The sequence below is a fragment of the Neofelis nebulosa genome, chromosome 12, assembly GCF_028018385.1.
Source record: "Neofelis nebulosa isolate mNeoNeb1 chromosome 12, mNeoNeb1.pri, whole genome shotgun sequence".
Classification (NCBI taxonomy): Eukaryota; Metazoa; Chordata; class Mammalia; order Carnivora; family Felidae; genus Neofelis; species Neofelis nebulosa.
In genome coordinates, this window is record NC_080793.1 from 88,646,567 (window position 1) to 88,667,837 (window position 21,271).

Here is a 21,271-nt window from a genome sequence, read left to right on the forward strand (position 1 = left end):
CGGAGCCTGCTTGGATTCTCTCTCTCCCACTCTCTCTGCACCACCCTCCCCCCCCCCCCCCCCCGCTTGCACTGTCTCCGTCTCTCTCAAAATAAATTAATTAATTAAAAAAAAAGATTTTCAGTTAAGCAAGTACTGAAGGGTAGGATAAATTCTGAAGGGTAAGTTCGTTTGTGCTCTCTCAAATTTCTCTCTGGAATTAAAGGAGAGCGAATGTACAGGGTCGTTCCAAGCACATGAACAAAAACCAACTCTTAGCTTCTCATCATCCAAATATCCCCAGGCTCATCATAATCAGAAACATTCGCAGCAGGCTGGATGTAATCCATTGTCTCCTTCATAGGCAACCGTATCTTGTGCAAACTGCATGATGTAAGCTACACAAAGACCCTGCTTCCTCTCCGCCTCTCAGGCATTCGCCCTCGGCCTGTAAAGGCTCTCAGATGTGCCATCGCCTCCCTTTTGTAGGTCTTTTCCCTCCATCAAGTCAGAGAATCCCATAAAGGGTAGCTCCTGGACCTCATGCAGCATAATCGCCTGAGGTGTGCATCTGGAGACACATTTCCAGAGCCAGCCCCACACCCACCAAATCAGAAAATCTTCGATTGTGGCCCGGACATATGCATCTTTAATAATATCCCCCAGGGAAGCTCAAGAACCACTGAACTGGGCTGTGAACATCCTGAGAACGGGGCCGAGTCTTACTCACCTGTGCATTCTTAGTCTCTCACCTCTAGCCTTGTACCTTCCCCAGGCATAGGCAACCCTAGGACCCTGCCAGGCGTTAGACAAATGTGTGTGGGATCGAACTGATTTGGAAAAAGTTCCATATAGTATAAAGTTCTAACTGCGCTAATTCACGAAGAGATTCTATGTTGATGAGACCCTTTGACCGATAGGTTTGGTGAGGCGATCATGTACTGTTTTTGCCGGCCTGGCATCTGTCATCTCTTATGATAGTAACACTGTAGATTCCCTTAGGGGAGCCAGGCTCCGTCTCTCAGGCTCCATTCCTGTAGTCCGAGAGGCACCGACAAGACTTTCTCTACAAAGGAGGTGAGTCTGTGGCCCAGGTTTGGCCAATCAGAACATATATTCCTCCAGACTACTGTGATTGGTTCAGAAACGGGTGTGTGACTCAGTGAGAGCTCGACTCCAGATCTGCTGGTGCCATTAGGAGAGACGTGGCTTCCTTGCACTGGGTTTGCTAAGCTGGTGTAACAGAAGTCTAGACTTTCTAATGACCGTCTTTGCCTCCACCTAATCTACTTTTGGTCTCTACAGATTTGCCTGTTTGGACACTTCATATAAATGGAACCACACAACAGGTGGATTTTTCTTTTTTTAATAGATGGCTTCTTTCACTTAGTATGATGTTTTCAACGCTCATCATCTATGGTGTAGCACATATAGTGTTTCGTTCCTTTTTATAACCAACTAATATTGCAGTGTATGGATATACTCTATTTTGTTTGTCCATTTATCAGTCCGTGGACATTTGGGTGCCTTTGACTTTTCATGGACCAGTAAATTCCTTTCTGTGGTGAAGTATTTCTCTAACAGTGAAAAAGCTTGTAATGCAGACAGTTCTGAATCAAATATTGGAACATGTGATTTCATGAGTGACAAGTATGATTTGGAGACAGTGAATAAAATATGAGAATTTAAGACAGGGGCGCCTGGGTGGCTCAGTTGGTTAAGCACCCAACATCAGCTCAGGTCTTGATCTCACAGTTTATGAATTTGAACGCTGCATCAGGCTGTGTGCTGTCAGCTCAGAGTCCACTTTGGATGTGCTGTCTCCCTTTCTCTCTGCCTCTCCCCTGGTCACACACACTCTCTCTCTCCCTCTCTCAAAAGTAAATAAACATTAAAAAAAAAAAAAGAAGTTAATAAAAAAAAAGAAGTTAAGATAGTCCTAGAAAGTCAGGGATGTATTGTTTATGTGACAATGCTACCTTTGTGTATTAGGTGTAAATTCACACTTAAAGTTTCATAATTATACATCACAATGTTTCCTAATTATGATGTAGCTTCAAGACTGGCAACTGGAGCCTTGAGAATTCTGCTCTGAGTGTTGATCACCTTCTGATCATCCGCTTCCCTGTCACTTTCACTGTCAATGAAGGTGGTTTGAGGTTGTCTGTAAAATAAGACTCAAGTTTCTCTCTTCGCCCCCGTCCCAAAGGCTCTAAAAACAAGCACACAAACATTTTCGAATTGTATCAGTGTTTTTGCTGCTAACAGTCATGGGAAGACAGATATTCAATATCACAATCAATGAGTCTCCAAGAATCATTAAAAAAAAAATCTTCAAAAGCACTACTTATGGTTATTCCTGGTCATCATCTAAATATTAGTGGGACTCAGGCCAACGCCTTCTAGCTCAACATCCCAACCTTCTTAGATGCTCCTTTGGGACAGGGGGTTCTGCTCGTCCTAGAGGACCGGACTAATGACCTGTGAGCTTCTTGGAACTCTGAAAGTCTGTAATCTCTACCAGCTCCTCAGTTAACACCTTTCACAATATATTTAACTAATCAAGAGATGGAGAAGGAGAATAGACTCTGGGAGCCAGGCAGACCTGGGTTTGAACCCCACTGTATTGATTTTCTGTAGCTGGGTAACAAACCACACACATAGTGGCTTGAACACATACTCATTATCTCACAGTTTCTGTGGAGTTCAGGCCTGGCTGGGTTCTGTGCTTCAGAGCCACACGAGGTTGTAATCAAGGTGTCCATCAGGAAGGGGTTCTCACCCCCAGGGTCAACTTCTAAATAGTCACTTTAACAACTTGGATATGTAGATTTATGAACTTCATCAAATTTGGAAAGATTTACTCACAGTTTTTTTTTTCAAATATTCTTTCTGCCCCGTTCTCTTTCTTGTCTGCTTCTGCAACTCCCATTACATGTGTGTTCGAAGGCATCCCGTACATCTTTGTTTGTTTTTTAAGCTTCTCAAAGCATGGTTCTTAAGCCATCAACACCAACTTGGAAGTTGTTGGAAATGCAAATTCTTAGGCTTTGCCCCAGATATATTGAAGAGACTGTGGGAAAGAGGCCCAACAATTGTGTGTGTGTGTGTGTGTGTGTGTGTGTGTGTGAATTAAAGAATAGTTGACACACAATGTTACGGTAGTTTCAGGTGTATACCATAGTGATCTGACAAATCTATATGTTATGCTATGCTTACCATATACTTGCAATATCATAGACCATATTCCCTACACTGTACCTTTCATTCCCATGACTTATTCATTCCATAACTGGAAGTCTGTACTTCTTATTCCCTTTCACCCATTTTGCCCATACCCCAACTTCCTACCCTCTGGCTACCATTAGGTTGTTCTCTGTATCTATGAGTCTGTTTCTGTTGTGTTTGCTCCTTTGTTTTGTTTTTTAGATTCCTCATGTAAGTGAAATCATATGGTATTTGTCTTTCTCTGCCTAACTTGTTTCACTTAGCATAGGATTCTTCATGAAGCCGTAGGTTCATCCATGTTGTTGCAAATGTCAAGATCTCATCTTTTTTGGGGGGGCGGGGGAGAGGGTGGAAGAGAGAGGAAAAGGAAAAGAGATACAGAATCCCAAACAGGCTTTATGCTGATCATGGAGCCCAAAGTGAGGCTGGATCCCAGGACTCTGGGATCATGACCAGAGCCCAAATCAAGAGTCAGAAGCTCAACCAAATGAGCCACCCAGATGCCCCAAGATCTCATGCATTTTTATGGGTAACATTGCATTGTGTACATACACCGTATCTTCTCTGTCCATTCATCTATTGATGGACACTTATGTTGCTTCCATATCTTGCCTATTGTAATAGCTGCAATAATAAACAACAATGCTACAGTAAACATAGAGATGCACATATCTTTTTGAATTAGTGGAATATCCAGGAATGGAATTACTGGATCATATGATAGTTCCATTTTGAAGTTTTTGAGGAACATCCATATGTTTTCCACAGTGGTTACACCAGTTTATATTCCCACCACCCATGCTCAAGGGTTCCTTTTTCTCCATATCCTCACCAACACTTGTTATTTCTTGCCTTTGTGATTTTAGCTATTCTGACAGGTGTAAGGTAATATTTCATTGTGGTTTTGATTTGCATTTCCTTGATGATTAGCAGTTTTGAGAGCATCTTTTCGTGTGTCTGATGGCCGTTTGTATGTCTTCTTCGGAAAAATGTGTATTCATATCCTTTGGCCATTTTTTAATTGGACGGTTTGGTTTTTTGGTGTTAAGTTGTGTACATCCTTTGTATATTTTGGATATTAACCCCTTACTGGATATATCATTTGCAATTATCTTCTGCCGTTCAGTAGGTTGCCTTTTGTTTTGTTGATGGTTTCCTTTGCTGTGCAAAATCCTTTTATTTTGTCATAGTCCTAATAGTTTATTTTTGCTTTTGTTTCCTTTGCCTGAGAAGACATCTAGAAAAATGTTGCTAAGGCCAGTGTCCGAGAGATTACTGCCTGTACTCCTCTGGGAGTCTTATGGTGTCAGGTCTTACATTTAGATCTTTAATAATTCATTTTCAGTTTATTTTTGTGTTTGGTGTAAGAAAGTGGTCCAGTTTCATTCTTTTGCATGTAGGTGTCTGGTTTTGCTAACACCATTTGTTGGAGAGATTGTCTTTTTCCCATTGCATATTCTTGCCTCCTTTATCGTAGATTAATTGACCATATAAGAATGAGTTTATGGGGTGCCTGGATGGCTCAGTTGGTTATGCATCTGACTCTTGATTTTGGCTCAGGTCATGATCTCACACTTTGTGAGACTGAGTCCCATGTTAGGCTCTGCATGGCACAGAGCCTGCTTGGGATTCTCTCTCTCCTCTCTCCCTGCCCCTCCCCCTGCTTGTGCTCACTTCTCTCAAAATAAGCCAACTTAAGGGGCGCCTGGGTGGCTCAGTCGGTAGAGCATCCGACTTCGGCTCGGGTCATGATCTCACAGTTTGTGAGTTCGAGCCCCGCATTGGGCTCTGTGCTGACAGTTCAGAGCCTGGAGACTGCTTCGGATTCTGTGTCTCCCTCTCTGTCTGCCCCTCCCCTGCTAATGCTCTGTCTCTCTCTCTGTCTCAAAAATAAATAAAAAAAAAAAATTAAGTCAACTTAAAAAAAAAAAAGAATGTGTTTATTTCTGGGCTCTCTATTCTTTCCCATTGATCTAAATGTCTACTTTTTGTGCCTGTACCATATTGTTTTGATTATTTTAGCTTTGTAGTAGATCTTAAAATCTGAGATTGTGATTCTTCCAGCTTTATTCTTTCTCAAGATTGTTGGTTACCTGAGGTCTTTTGTGGTTCCACATAAATTTTAGAATTCTTTGTTCTAGTGCTGTGAAAAATGATATTAGTATTTTGATAGGCATTACATTGAATCTGTAGATTGCTTTGGGTATATAGACTTTTAAAAAAATGTTTAATCATTTATTTTGATAGAGTACACACACATGCATAAGCAGCAGAGGGGGAGAGAGAATCCCCGGCAGGCTCTGTGCTGTCAGCACAAAGTGCAATGCAGGGCTCGATGATGAACTGTGAGATCATGAGCTGAGCCAAAATCAGGAGTCAAATGCTTAACTGACCACCCAGGTGCCCCAAGGGTATATGGACATTTTAACAATATTAATTCTTCTAATCCATGAGCATGGTATATCTTTCCATTGTTCATGTTGCTTTGCAATTTATTTTATCATTGTTTTATAGTTTTCAGAGTACAGGTCTTTCACTCCCTTGGTTAAGTTTATTCCTAGGGTTTTTTTTGTGTGTGTGTGGGGGGGGGGGGAGGGTATAATTATAAATGGGATTTTAAAAAATTTCTCTTTCTGCTACTTTGTTATTAGTGTATAAAAATGCAACAGATTTATGTGTATTAATTTTGTATCCTGCAACTTTACTGAATTCATGTATTACTTTTAACAGTATTTTTTGGTGGAGTGTTTGGGGTTTTCTTTGTATAGTGTCATGTCATCCAAAAATAGTGACAATTTTACTTCTTCCTTACCAATTCAGTTGCCTTTTATTTCTTTTTCTTGTCTGATTGCTGTGGCTAGGACTTCCAGTACTATGTTGAATAAAGTTTTGAGAATGGACATCTTTGTCTTGTTCTTAATCTTAGAGGAAAAACTCTCAGTATTTTACCATAGCCATCTATGTTTTAACAAGCCCTCTAGGGGCACCTGGGTGGCTCAGTCGGTTAAGTGTCTGACTTTGGCTTGGGTCATGATCTCATGTTTGTGTGTTTGAGCCCTACATCAGGCTCTGTGCTGACAGCTCAGGGACTGAAGCCTGCTTTAGATTCTGTATCTCCCTCTCTCTCTGCTCCTCCCCTGCTTGTGTTCTGTCTCTGTTTCTCAAAAAATAAAATAAAAAATGTAAAAAACAAAACAAAACAAAACCCACAAGCCCTCCGGGCAGTTCCTGTACATGCTAAGGTTTGAAAACCACTGGTTTAGATAGTTCTGAATTTATTGATTTAGGGTATCCATGTATCTTTCAATTAATTGATCAAGTAATTGATTCTAGTCATACTTGTTGAACTCCTGCTAGGTGCTAAGCACTGGGGATACAATGGTAAGACACTACGTCTACTCTACATGACCGAATACTATTCTTGAACTCACTGGATCACTCAGTGTTTTCAGGAAGGCTGCCCACATAAACAGGTTATGCAAAAATGTAGTTGTGAATAGTTATTGTGCGAGCCCAGGGCAGAGCACTAAACACAGAAATTCATCCTAAAACTGAAACAGGTAATCATTATTTCCAGGCTGAGCTGAGAAAAATCCTATAGAACCACTATGGTTTGAATAAAGGAGACGATGAGATAGCAGAGTGGGTAGAAATGTGTTGAGCAACTTTTTGTACAGATGGGGAAGAATCCATTTCTACTCTGGTCCCTAAATTCAATGTCCCATTGCTGAGCCAAGGACACTCTTATCCTTATATTATCCTTATCCTTATCTTTTTTTGTATGGAAGTGATTATAAGGCAAGGTATATGTCATTTATCATTTGGTGTGACAGAAAAATCTATGAGATTAAAAAGTTTGTAATGGGCAATTTCAAATATACATGAAAGTAGAGAGAATTGTATCCTAAGCCCCTATATACTTAAAATCCAACTTTGGACCTAGTTGGTGTGAGGACCAGTAAGATCATGTATGTAAAGCCTTTAGCTGAGAGCCTTACTCTCAGTAAACTTTCAATAATGACTTGTCGTACCAGTCAGGGTTAAAAGAAAAAAAAAAAAAAAAGCAGATCCACTCACTGGAGATTTGCTATAGGGATTTGATCTAATGCAATCGTGGAGGCTGATTTCAGTCTGTGAGGCTGTTGCCTTTGTGCCTGTTGATAGGACCCAAAGTCAGTAGGACATGCTGGAACGTGCATCACTCTCTCACTGCCTGCAAGCGTCCAACGTCAATGATGTGAGGGACCAGTAGAAGACGGTGTCCTTCATCGTGGAGGTAAATGCATAATTGGCCCAGCAGCTGGAGTTGCTAAAGCGGGATCTGGTGGAAACTGGAGGAGCTAGGGGCCCAGTCCAATAAGGAAGGTCAGCCTCGGGTAAGTATGTGAGCTGCAAGAGAGCCTGCTACCCTGCAGTGACCTTTCAAACATGAACAACGTGGCCGTGACTTTGCTCTTGTCTTCCAAATCTTTTTTTTTTTATTTAAAAAAAATTTTTTTTTCAACGTTTTTTATTTATTTTTGGGACAGAGAGAGACAGAGCATGAACGGGGGAGCGGCAGAGAGAGAGGGAGACACAGAATCGGAAACAGGCTCCAGGCTCCGAGCCATCAGCCCAGAGCCCGACGCGGGGCTCGAACTCACGGACCGCGAGATCGTGACCTGGCTGAAGTCGGACGCTTAACCGACTGCGCCACCCAGGCGCCTCATCTTGTCTTCCAAATCTTTCAAATCTCTTGGGGTTGGCTAACCTAGAATTATGGGAAATCAGAGACATGTAGTTTTAGTTATCTGTTACTGTGTAACAAACTACTCCCAAACCCATAGCTTAAAACAGGAGCAATCGTTTTAGTTCAGGAATATGCAGCTTGGGCAGGGCTTGGTGAGGACAGCTTATCTGTGCTCCAAATGGTGTCAGCCATAGTGGCTCCATAAACTGGCTGGAGGCTGGCTGGGGACTGGACTCCTCTGAATGCTGTCCACTGGAATAGTCAGCACTCTGTGTGGTGTCTCTGGCATGGCAGCCTTATGGTAGCTAGACTTTTTACTGGAGATTCAGGGTTCCAAAGATATATGACTCAAGAGAGAGGGAGAGGGAGCTACAGAGGGAGACAAACAGGAAGATGGGATTTCTATTCTGGTTGTCATTTATTAGCGATGCCACTTTAAGCAGGTCATTTATTCTCTCTCAACCTCAGTTCTCAAATTTTAAAGATCAGGATTCACTCTGCCCAGAAGATGACTCTGAGACAATAATTTGAGTGGAAGTAGTTTATTTGGGAGTTAATCCCAGGAAGTATCAGAAGGCAGCTGAGAAGTATTCAGGGAAGAGAGGAAGCTAGTCACCAGGTAAGTCACCACAGTGGGCAGCTGGAGCTTAAAACCTCTGTGGAACCCTAGGGAAACACTGTAAAATATATACCACAGAGCTATTTTGTCCAAGGGTTCAGGATCTGGGATATTTATACATCAATGCCCATCGATCATTGGTTGAGGACTCGGGATTAATTCCTCAGCACTTTTTTTTTTTCCTTTAAGTTTATTTATTTATTTATTTATTTATTTATTTATTTAGAGAGCACAAGTGAGAGATAGCAGAAAGACACAGGGAGAGAAAGAATCCTAAGCAGTCTCCATGCTCTGTCAGTGCAGAACCTAACTGGGGCTCCATCTCATGAAATGTGAGATTATGACCTGAGCTGAAATCAAGAGCCAGACGCTTAACCGACTGAGCCACCAGGTGCCCCAATTTCTCAGCACCTTTGGTCTACTGAGTTCCATGCAGGTGGGAAAAACCCTTAGACAAAGAGATACAGGTGCTGTGGGAGGAAAATGAGCAGATTTGCACTGCTGAAGGGATATGAACAAGGCATCAACGGGGTTTGCTACATTGTATAGTAGCTGTGTTTTAAGGTTGCTGAGGAATTAAAATGAGATGGTATTAAAAAAAAAAATCCACTCCTGGTGTGATGGCGCCTGTATTTGCTTTGGCACAGACCATTGCAGGATTCAAAGAACGCCCTCAGAGGTCCAGGAGCTTTCAATACTCACATCGGAAGACACTGCCAATTTCCTGAAAGGCAGTCTCAAGAAATGGCAATAATATAAATGCATTACCCACCTCCCTTAATAGACTTCTGCACTGCTTGTTAAATTCTGTCTTTACCTCTAATAACCTGTCCCTCTGTGGGAGTTCAGACCTCTCCAGTGGTTCCTCATAACCCAGTCTCATCTACACAAGACTTGCTACCTTGGTTAATCTTACCCAAGCTCCACCCCTTGCAGATCACTGCCATCTTCCTCCCTCCCCCTGCCTAGCCCCTAAATGTTCTGGAACTCATGATCTGGTGATATTGTCCAAGAACAGTTGCAAACCCGTGTTATTATGATATTGGATTCTTCAGTTCGTGGTCATTTGATAGATATCTGCGCCTCTCTTAAGGTTTTTGAGCCGAGGAGTGACACAATCCAATCTTTGGGAAGATTCTGGTGTGCAGGATTAAAAAGATAGGAAAGAGGGGAAAGCAGAGTCCGTGTGTGTATGTGTGAAGTTATTACAACTACCCATTTTGAGGCATGCGGGGTGGGAGGAACAGACTTGGCGAGAAGCGCTGTGAATGTAAAGGGACCGATGTGAAAGGGGCAAAGAAATCTTGGTGTCTCATAATAAAACAAGCAATGGCCTGGTGTCGCAAGACTCCGGTCCCAAAGCATGCGGCCACTGTCACCTGTGCAATGTTCCTCGAATCTTTCCTCAAGCGTAAGGAGGGAATGGGACTACCCGTCTGGTGACAGCGGGGAGCGTGGGGACAGCGCCGGCAGCGTGCTCAGCGCGGAGTCTGCAACTGGATGAGCGCGCCAATCCCGTTTTCTCCTCTATAAAGAAAACGGCGGGGAGATAATACCTTCCACATTTAGGGTTTGCGGTCAGTACTGAGGCTAAGTACCAGGCATGTGGTAGGCACCCAACCCCAGCCCGTCGCCTCCCCCGGCCGCCACGCCGGGAGAGACCCCAGGGAGACCTGCGGGGCAAGCGAGCTACCGCACCGGGCTCCCGGGCCACCTCCCGCACGCGATCCCTCCCGCCAGGCGCTGTTGCCGGGGCCCGGGCACCGCCCCACTCCAGCGCGGGCCAATGGCAGCGCGGCCCGGGCACCGCCCAGCTCCAGCGCTGGCCAATGGAAGCGCGGCATGGGCACCGCCCTGATCTCGCGCGGACCAATAGCCGCGAGATCCAGCGCGGGAGCCGCCCCCGGTCGGGTGGGGAGGCGGGGTGTCGGTCACCGACTCCGCCCCTCTCCCCTCTGACCCGGTGTCTCGTCTCTCCGTCTTCCTGTTCCAAACCACGTGGACGCGCCGGGGGCTGCGGGGCTACGAGAGAGAGCCCGGGTCACCGCCGCCGCTGTCGCCGCCGCCGCCGGGGTCGCGACCCTCGCTCCCGTCCGAAGTCGCTGCGCCCCAGCCGCCGGCACCTTTGCCGAGGGCGCGCACATGGCGACCCAGTCGCACTCCCTCAGCTACGCGGGCTGCAACTTCTTGCGCCAGCGACTGGTCCTGTCCACCCTGAGTGGGCGCCCCGTCAAAATCCGAAGGATTCGAGCCAGAGACGACAACCCGGGCCTCCGAGGTACCTCGGGGCGGGCAGCGCGCAGGATGGGCGTGGGGGCTGCGGGCGTGCGGCGCCGATGCCCCGGGGGGCGGCGCGCGGGGAGCCTGCGCGTCCCGCGGGCGCGGCGGGGAGGGCTAGTGGCGCGTCGCCCCCGCACCCGGGCGCGCCGTGGCTGGGGTGGGGGAGGCGGGGTCGGGCCCGAGGGGCGTGCTCCGCGGCGCGCTGCGCTGGCGGCTCCGGGGCGCTGGTAGTAAACAGCTACACGTTTTCCAGCACTACGTGTTGCAACAAATCCCGGGCATCGCCCCCTCGCCCGCCTTCGGTCCCTCTTGCTCTCGCCCTCGCCGAGAACCTCTCAAAGGATAAAGGCAGTTTGCTGGACCGAAATGTGATTGGGCAGTTATAAGATGGAGAGAGATTTGGAGAGAAAAGTACCTACCACTGGTTGGTTCCGCGTCCTGTCCCAAAACACGTCTCAGAAACAGCTGCCCCCATGGACATCGGCTGTCCCTGTCGCCATGATTTCTCGGCTGCCCTCACACCTCTCTGTGAATGTGGATTAAAGACATTTTAAAAATTCTTTGTTTTTAGCCGTATCTGTGATGTGCGCAGGACGGAAGCTTTGGGATACATTTTTTAACAGTCATGGGCCTAATTGCCTTGCCTTTAGTAAGAGATTTGGTGACAAGCGCTAAACTACAGGTTTCCGAGCCCCCCTTTTGCCCTACAACGGTGGATTGATTACAAAACAGGCCCTATTTAAACCCAGATCAAGCTAAGTGGTGCCGATTTTCAACTGGTCCCCTGGACACATGCATTTTAAAGCTTCTGTCTGGTTATCCCAAACTGAGAGAGTCCCCCAAAGTGGGGGTGGGGGGGTGGGGAGGGGGAGGAAAAACCTATCTGCACCTTGAAGGAGAGGGTTTGTGGTTGGTCCTGGAAGCTTTGTGGGTCGTGTCGAAGTGTGTAATTCTGCACCAACTTCTGTACTATGTGGCCAGCCCATTTCATCATCTGTCTGATGCCTATTCTGGAGGGTTACATTTCTGCTTCTCTTGAATGGTGATTGGTTGCGCATAAAGGGAAAATGCCATGTCATTGATGGAGACAGAGGGTTAGCAAAGAAAGAACCAGAAGACCCTTCATACCTGGTGACCATGAGAAAGGTTTGTGTTGCTACATGATTGTCTTCTGTCTACTTCTCAGAAACCCTGAGGAAGTTTAAGGAGCGGCCGCAAGCATGGTTTATGCTGGGTATTCTCAGCATTTCTTGCCCGTATTTTGTGTCTGTTTGGGCAAAGCAGTTGCTCGATTGCTTTCCTCTGGCATTCTCAGCCAGCTCTCCCCTTTACCTCCAGGTTACTCTAGAGAACTTGCCATTGGCTGGATATGGCACGACCAGCTTCTCCTTCTGTGAACACTGGGCGTAGTTTTCGTTTGTTTGTGTGTTTTGTTTTAATAGGAATAGAAGCACTGTGTCCTGGAAACCTGGGATTTCTGTGGAAAATATAGTACCTGTAAGATACAATTTAGTGTTTGTCTTTCGACAGGTGGCCTCCAAACTAATATTTAATGTTCCAAAGGATTCTTCCCCCCCCCCTGCCCCGGTCCTCTGTTTGTGACCTTCTCTTCGCTGCCACGCGCACGAACTCTCATCTCTTCCAACAGGGCCGGGCCACTTTGCACTTTTCCTGGAAGGACGCCAGACTGCACTACCTGGGGGAGGTAGTGCTTGTTGGCAGGTGGGTGTGCTGGTATTTTATGGGGAGCACTACGTAGAGCCTTATTTTTCTTACCTGATTAGTATACCAAGGGGGAAAAAAAAAGAGGCTCCTGATTTAGAGTTCTTTGTGCTGGTTCCAAGTCCTGAGAAATCTTGTAGATGTTTGCTTAATTTCTTCAAGAGGGAACTGAGATAAATGTATATGTATACACACCCCTGTGTATGTTATCATATGCATATCCACACACATACGTGCCTGTTTATGGATGTCAATACAAGTGGCCCCTGATACAAGATACATGGTTGTAGTCGAGAAAGCCCTGGGTAGTTTGATTGAAGACGTAGCCAGGGGGCTGTGTTGCCAATCATCTGTCCCTTTCTGACTCTTTCTGACTCAGGTTCTGAGAATTGGCAACAACTCGGCCTATCCAATAAAATCTTCGCCCTAAGTAGAAAACTTGCGTCTCTTGAAGGTGCTTGCTTAATCATCCCTTCTGGAGGGTGGGGGGCGTGGGACCTGCCTCAGGGGCAGTCGTTCAGAAAAGGTTACGGAGCCCCAGTATATGCGAGGCTTCGAGGCTTCGTGGGAGTGTAAACATGAGAAGCTGCTTGCTCCATCCTCCAGGAGCTTTCGAAGTAGGAAGTGCTTGAGAGAGTGGCTTGAGTAACGTGAACTAGGAAGGGCTGAGCAAGGGCTGAGCGTTGTGAAGGGACTCGGAGGAGGTAGGGCAGAGGCTTCCCTGGGGCTTATGGAAGGAACACTTTCTGTATCTGCTGCCGGTCTGGACAGATAGGGTGGTGGCTGCCAGAATCACTGTCGGTGAAGGGAACAGCTTGTAAGTCAAAGAGTTCTTTGTTTATTACCTTGAGGTAAAATGCTTAATGTGTTGCGGTTGTAGTAGCTGGGTGGTTAAGAGCTGGGTCCGAGTCAGACCTTGGTTTGGGTCCTGGTTCTGCTTTTGCTCTTAGCTCTTGGACTTTGGGCGAGTTCTTTAACATTTCCGAGCCTCGGTTTTTTCATCGGTAAAGCGAGGCCAGCGTTACCAACCTCGTAGGGTTATTGTAAAGATTAAATGAAATAACACTCAAAGTGCCCTGAACAGTGCCTGGCACGTCGGCAGAATAAACGTTAGTTAGCTGGTTTTACTACGTAACTTCTGCCTGCGAGTATAGTTCTGCTGTCTGGTGTCCGAAATCCGTTCCTGCTTCTATATGGGAACTTTTCACAACTTTCAACTTTGTCTTCTTTTAAAGAGAATTATGCCTTGATTTTATCTTCTCTTTTCCGTCTAAAGGGTTCCTTTTGGGTGATGGCTCCCAAGTATTTGTATGTATTACGTATAATGTAGTGGTTTTCCACGAGGGCAGTTTTGCTTCCCAGGGGGACGTTTGGCAGTTTTTGGAGATATTTTTGGTGGTCACGACTGGGAGGCTGCTTCTGGCATCTAGTGGGTGGAGCCCAGGGATACCATAAACATCCTGCAATGCATCAGACAACTTCCTCACATGAAGAATACTTCTGCCCAAAATGTCAATAGTGTGGATGTTGAAACACACCCTGGCATACGAGACTTACTTATTAAGCCTTTTCCTTTCCCCGTGTCTCCGATGGTTGGGAATGGCAGCATGTCAACCAAGAAAGCTGATCGGGGATTCAGAAGGGGCTGAGACACAGGGTCACACTCTGTGACTTCAGGCAAACAAGCTGATCTCTTAAAGAAAAGTGCCTCCTTCCAACGCAGAGGGATTGTACATAATGAGAAGAATTTGAACCACAAGGAAAGATGATCCTGGAATTGTTTGTATTAATTGTACAACCATATGTGTAATTTTTGCTTCACTCTTGAGAAACTTGAACAGTTGTGTTTCGTTCTACTCTTCCTATTAGGAGAAAATCTTTTTCTTTTTTCTTTTTTTTTTTTGGCTGCTGTTTTCCTGCAGGTAGAAAGCCAAGGCATAGTTAGCAGGTAAACTAGCTGGTGAGGTTGACCGCAGGGCTGGAAGGAGACTGCAGCCAGCTCCCGCTCTCCGGGCTTGTTCTCCCTTTGAACTGCATGATGGACTTGGCTGTTCCTTGTCATGTTATAAAGCAGCCGTCCACACTGCCTCTGTCTCTGGATTTCCTGAGGGCTGTGTCATGCAGGGTTAGGTTGGGTTCACAGTGGGTAAGGTGAGGTCCAAATGGAAAGAATTCCGCGAGAATGATGGCCGTTTTAAGTGGGAATAACAGAAGGATAGACTTGGGCAGGAGGAGCCCTGCGTTAGCAGTTAGGACGCAGGCCTGCTCCGGCCCTGGTCCCTGAGCTCCGGTCCCCGTCCCTGAGCCAGTCGCCTGACTGAGCCTGGGTTCCCCTGTGATACTGGAGAGAGGAGTTACGTGGGCCCACGGGAGTGCTGCGTGTGGCACACGCAGATGAGATTCTGAAAAGGGAGGGGTGAATGGAGTTTTCATGAAAAGAATTCCTTCAAATGTGTTGCTGAAACATGCTACATAGAGGTCCTTCGAAAGGAAAACATCTTTTGGTAAATTGATGGGTTGTTTTGGGGATAAGTCTGGCTGTTCATAAATTGCTTCTTCTGGAAGGAGAATTGTAAGGGAAACTTGTCTTTCTCCTCTGAATACTTCTAACACTAGATGTGTGGGTTTTTTTCCCCTACAAAGCAGTTCTCCTGTTCTCAACTAGCAACAACTGGGTGTACTACAGATTTAACTCAATTCTGACACTGTCCACATGGAGATAACTTCAGATCCCACAGGGTAAGGGCTCGGTCCCACCAGACTGCTGCCACTTGAGGTGCCAATCGCAAGTCCCAATCGCACGTTCAGGCCACTTGTACTTACGACCAGCTGGCTGTATAAATCGGGGGTTCCCACACGCCCTTCTTGGACTGATAATTTGCTACTGATAATTTGCTCACAAAGCTCAGGGAAACACTCATTTACCAGTTTATTATAAAGGATTTTATGAAGGATACGGCTGCACACACACAGATGAGGTATATAGGGCCAGGCCCCTAAGGGTCCCGAAGCAAGGGCTTCTGTCCCTCTGGAACCAGAGTATGCCACCCTTCCAGCATGTGTGTTCATTCACCAGCCTGGAAGTTCTCTCCTTGTTCTAGAGTTTTACAGGATTTAATCTCCAGGCAGCCTCCCCTTCGCTCAGGGTCAGTTGGTGGGGCCGAAGTTTCCAAGCCTCTAATCACTTTTTTTCTGGTGACCAGTCCTATTCTGAGGCTGTATATGGGCCTCATCCTAAGTCACCTCATCAGCATAAATTCAAGTGTCCTCCAAAGGGGCTCCTTATGAATAAATTTTAAAAGACACTCCTATTATTTTGGAACTTCCAAGGGTCTTAGGAGCTCTGTGCCAGGAATTGGGGACAAAGACCAAATACATTCATTTATTTTCTTTTGAGTGTTTATTTATTTTGAGAGAGCATGCATGTGAGCAGGGGAGGAACAGAGAGAGAGGTGGAGACAGAATCCCAGGCAAGCTCCATGCTGTCAGCACAGAGCCCAGTGAGGAGGGTCTCAGTCCCACAACCTGAGATCATGACCTCAGCTGAAATCAAGAGTCGGGTGCTTAACTGACTGAGCCACCCAGGCCCTCCACCCATTACTTAGTATACCACAAGGAGCACCTGTATTTTATTTTAGTAACGATAGTAGATTGAATAGTGTCTTGTTGATCGGGAACCTGCCCTTTTGTGCCTCTGTTGACTGTTACAGTTTGCTGCCACCTGACAATTATTGGGAGCCCCAAATGAGATACTCATCTTTTAAAGACAAACGCTAAGAATCCTAATGGTCTTCTTTCACATCTGCTGTTGGTTGGAAGCTGTAAAATGCTGTTCCAGATGGAACTGCGTACCATCTTTTTTTTTTTTTAAACCAAGTTTTTAGTTATTTTTTGTTTTTTAAAAATGTTTATTTTGAGTGTGTGTGTGTGTGTGTGTGTGCATGTGCTTGGGGCAGGGGCAGAGAGAGAGAGAGAAGGAGAGAGAGAATCCCAAGCAGGCTGGCAGCTGGCAGCTCAGAGCCCTGCATGGGGCTTGATCCCACAAACCATGAGACCATGACCTGAGCTGAAATTAAGAGTTGAGTGCTTAACTGTCTGAGTCATCCAGGCACCCTGAAAGCTAAACTTTTGATTTTGAGATTGTTGTGAATTCATATGCAGTTGTAATACATAATACCAAGAGATCTTGTCTATACTTTAGCCAGTTTCCCCCATATGTAACATCTGGAAAAACTATAGTAAAGTATCATTTCCAGAAAATTGACATTGGCAAGAGTAAAGACACTGAACATTACCACAAGGATTCCTCAAGTTGCCCTTTTTCAGTAGCCACGCTCATTTTTCCTCCTTGCCCCACCAACTTCTTAACCCTTAGCAATCGATAATCTGTTCTCCATTCCTATAATTTTGTCATTCAGAGAATGTTGTATAAGTGAAATCATAGTAAGTAACCTTATGCAATTGACTTTTCACTCAGCATGATTCTCTGGAGATTTTTTTTAAATCAAGTTTGTTCCTTTTTATTGCTGAACAGTCTTCCATGGTATGAAAGTACCACAGTTTTTCTTAACCATCCACCTGTTGAAAGACATGTGGATTGTTACCAGTTTGGGGGCCATTCTGAGTAAGGCTGCTATAAACATTTGTGTACAGGGTTTTATGTGAACATAAGTCTTTGCCTGGGATAAATGCCTGGGAGTGTAGTTGCTGGGTTGTGTGGTAGTTTGCATACTTAAACTGCCACACTGTTTTCCATTGTGGGTTTACTATTTTATATTCCCATCAGCAATGTGGGGGTGATATAGGTTCTGTACACCCTTGCCAGTATTCTGCATTGTCACTCTTTATTTTTTATTATTTTTCTTTTTTAATTATTTATTTTTCTTTTATTATTATTTTATTATTAAAACCCTGAAAGGTTTTAAAATGTGTTACTTCTTCTAAAATCAGCATCTTGATAACTTGGCTAAGCCTGTGCAGCTGGTGGCACTGAGGCCCCCTCCTGCCTCTGGCCCTGCAGACCAGCTGCAGAATCTGCTGGGCTCTTTCTGGATGACCTCCAAAGGTCATTGGCTGAGAGGCAGCAGTTTCAAGGTCATTGTCCTACCCCTTTCCCCATCAGAGGTCACATGTTGGAAAAGTCCCATCTTGACCACACTTTCTTGTAGAACTTGATGTTCTTGGATTTGGAGGACGGGCTGCCGTTTCCTGGGTGGTGGCCACGGGTGGATGATGCTGTTGATGTGAAGGCCACCGATGGCATTCAGAAGGAAGAGGAACACCAGTGAGTGTAACCCGGTTTCAGAGGAGGATCACAAAACCCAGGAGCACCCCCCCCCCACCCCAGAAAAGGAGGAAAGAGACAATGAAGGGGACAGAGCCCATGGTCCTCGCACACCTGGGATGCCATCGGGAGCTGCAGGGTGGCCGGTCCGGGCACAGGCAGTGCAGAAGCGCCATAGTCCAGAGAGGCGGCCATCAGCCACAGCCAGTGGCCGTCACGGGAGGAGCCGGAGGGGGTACTCCACCAAGGACTGGGACGGGGTGGGGGTGGGGGGGACGCCATGCCACCTCTGGGCCTCGTGGTTCCCCAGGCTCGTCCTCGAAGCCTCCTGCCAGTGGGCTCCCCGTTTCTATTTTGGCCATCTTCATGGGTGTCTTCATGGGTGGGGTGATAGGTGTAGTACTTGCTGTGCTCACTGCCTCCTTGGACGTCATTTCCTAGTAGGATTGTTTTGACCCTTAAGTTTTGAGAATTCTCTTTATGTGTTCTGGCCCTTTGTCAGATACGTGGACGGCTGATATTTTATCCCACTTTAGAGCCTGTCTTTTCATTCTCTCTCTCTCTTTTAAGTAGGCTCTATACCCAGTGTGGGGCTTGAACTCATGACCCTGACATCAGGAGGTGCGCTCGCTCCACCGACTTAAGGCACCCCCAGTCTTGTCATTCTCTTAGTGGTATTTTGCAGAGCAAGATTTTACTTTTAATGTAATAGAATTTGTCAAATTTGTCTTTTATGGCTTGTGCTTTTGTTGTTGAAGCTAAGATCTCGTTGCCTAGCTCTAGATCCCAGAGATTTTTCATGTTCTGTTTTCTAAAGGTTTTATAGTTTTACATTTGATTTTTGTACTAGGTTTAAAACTTAGATTGAAGTTCCTTTTTTTTTTTTTTTTTTTTTTTCGGTTTTATGGGTGTCCAGTTACTCCAACACCATTTGTTGAAAGGGCTATCTTTCTTCCATTGGATCACTTTTGTACCTTTGTAAAAAAATCAGTTGGGCACATTTGTGTGGTTCTGTTTCTGGGGCCTTAATCCGGTTCCACTGATTTATAGGTCTGTTCCTTGGCCAGTAGCATGTACTCTTGATTACTGTGCCTATCATCGTGTAGGCTGATCCCTCCAGCTTTACTCTTACTTTTTGTGATTTTATAAGGTATTCTGGTTCTTTTACCTTTCCATATAAATTTTAGAATGATCTTGTCTTATCTAAACACAAATCTTGTTAGGATTTTGACAGGGACCTTGTGTGGTTTTCAGTATATGAGTCCTATACACATTTTGTTAGATTTACACCTAAATATTTTACTTTTTTGAGCAGTTGTCAATGGTATGGTATTTTTAGTGTCGGTCTCCATCTATTCAATGCTAGTATATAGAAATACAGTTCATTTTTCAGAAGATGTGTATCTTTTATCCTGTAACCTTGCTAAATTGTTAGTTCTGGGAGTCTTTTTGTAGAGTCTTTGGGATTTTTTTTTTTTAAGTTTATTTATTTTGGGAGGGAGAGAGAGTGTGTGTGTGTGTGTGTGTGTGTGTGTGTGTGTGTGTGTGCGTGCGCAAGCTGGGGAGGGGCAGAGAGAGAAGGAGAGAGTATCCCAGGCAGGCTGCATGCCTTCAGCACAGAGCCCCTCTGCTCAGTCTTACAAACCATGAGATCATGACCTGAGCTGAAATCAAAAGTCAGACCTTTGACTGACAGAGCCACCCAGGCACCCCTTTTGGATTTTCTGTGTAAACAACCATGCCATCTGCAAATGGGAATAGTTTTATCTTTCTGAACTTTATGGCTTTATTTCCTTTTCCTTACTGCACTCGCTGAAACTTCTAGCACCATATTAAGTATGCAGTGAGAGCAAACTGCCTTGCCTTGTTCACTGTCTTAGGGGGAAAGCCTCCAGCGTTTGGCTGCTAAGTGTAGTGTTAGCTGTGTGGGGTTTTGTTTTGTTTTGTTTTGAAGATGCTTTCCATGAAATTGAGACAGTTCCCTTCTATTCGTATTGTTCTAAGGGTTTATCATTATTATGAATGAGTGTTGTATTTTGTCAAATGCGTTTTCTACACCAATTGACGTGATTGTATGATTTTTCCTCCCAATGTGTTTGTAAAGAAAAGGACTACAACTGAAGAATTTATATATAAATGGGAAACTTGGAAGGTCATAAAGCAGTATAAAGCAGAGAGTCAAATTTCCTACTGTTAATTTTATTTCTTTTACAGGTTTTTGTATAAATACCTGAAAGTATGGGACAAAAAAAGTAATCTTCAGTGTTTGTTATTATAAATAAAACAGCAATAAAATTTTTTGTATCTCCTAGCATACTTCTATTTCTGCAGGATAGAGTTCTAGATGTGGAATTGCTAGGCCAAAGACAATGCTTTCTTAAAATGTGGGGTCAAATCAAAGTATGTGAAATCCTCTTGCCTAATTGGTAAGCTAACTTTTCCCTTAATTGTGATTTCTTCCTTGTATTGACACCTTCTGCATTTTTTTTTTTTTTGGAGATGTATTTAATGGTATTTCTAGCATAGTAAATTAGAGAGATGATTGGATTTCTTTGCATTTTTCATATTTTTTAAAGGTACTCTTTCTTTGAACTTGGTTTTTATTTCTTAAAAATGAACTTTTACCAAAGTGTACTACACATTAATAAAAGTGCAAAGATCATCGATATATAGCTTGGTGAATTACTACAAAGGGGATATACTCCCATAGCCATTATCTATGCCAAGAAATAAAACAGTAGCCCTGAGACCCCTCTCATGCTTGTTTTGTCACATCATTTTCTCCACCTGCAGTGTAAGTAATAAACTGCCTTTTTGAACCATAAATTAAATTTCTGAAATGTTAACCGTAATTTATGTAAGTGGTCTTATAGAGTCTGTATTTTTAAAAAAAAATTTTTTTTTAATGTTTATTCATTTTTGAGAGACAGAGAGAGACAGAGCATGAGCGGGGAAGGGGCAGAGAGACAGAGAGGGAGACACAGAATCTGAAGCAGGCTCCAGGCTCTGAGCTGTCAGCACAGAGCCTGACGCGGGGCTCGAACTCACGAACCGTGAGATCGTGATCTGAGCCGAAGTCGGATGCTCAACCGACTGAGCCACCCAGGCACCCCGAGTCTGTATTTTTTGTGTATGTCTGGTTTCTTTGTCCTGTATCGTGTTTGTAAGATTCATCTTTGTTGTAGCAGCAGTTGATTTTCATTGCTATAGCATGCTATCACATTTTATTAATATGGCACAATTTTTGGCTTCTGTGTTAAAGTATTGCAAATAACTAGTTCCATTCTGTGACTTGTCTTTTCACACTTAGTGGTTTTTTTTGATGAGCAATAAGTACATTAATAATAATTAATGTCACCCAGTCTATAAATCTTTCTCTGCCCTGTAAAGAAATCTTGGCCTACCCCAAGGCCAATGAAGATGTTCTCCT

General features: G+C 44.7%; 1 protein-coding gene across 4 annotated transcripts in view; it reads left to right on the forward strand.

The window, feature by feature from the left end:
* The first annotated feature begins 10,524 nt into the window (after positions 1-10,524).
* RCL1 (RNA terminal phosphate cyclase like 1) overlaps positions 10,525-21,271 on the forward strand; it is a 57,274-nt gene continuing 46,527 nt past the window's right edge. For 2 of the 4 annotated variants that reach the window (XM_058695836.1, XM_058695835.1), the window contains exon 1: positions 13,222-13,374. Coding sequence is in view for 1 of the 4 variants with exons in the window: in XM_058695834.1 (XP_058551817.1) it covers positions 10,698-10,833 (136 nt within the window). In the remaining 3 variants the exon portion in view is untranslated. Of the gene's footprint in view, positions 10,834-13,221; positions 13,375-18,056; positions 18,077-21,271 lie in introns of those variants that run through there. The other 2 variants (XM_058695834.1, XM_058695833.1) reach the window with 2 other exon arrangements.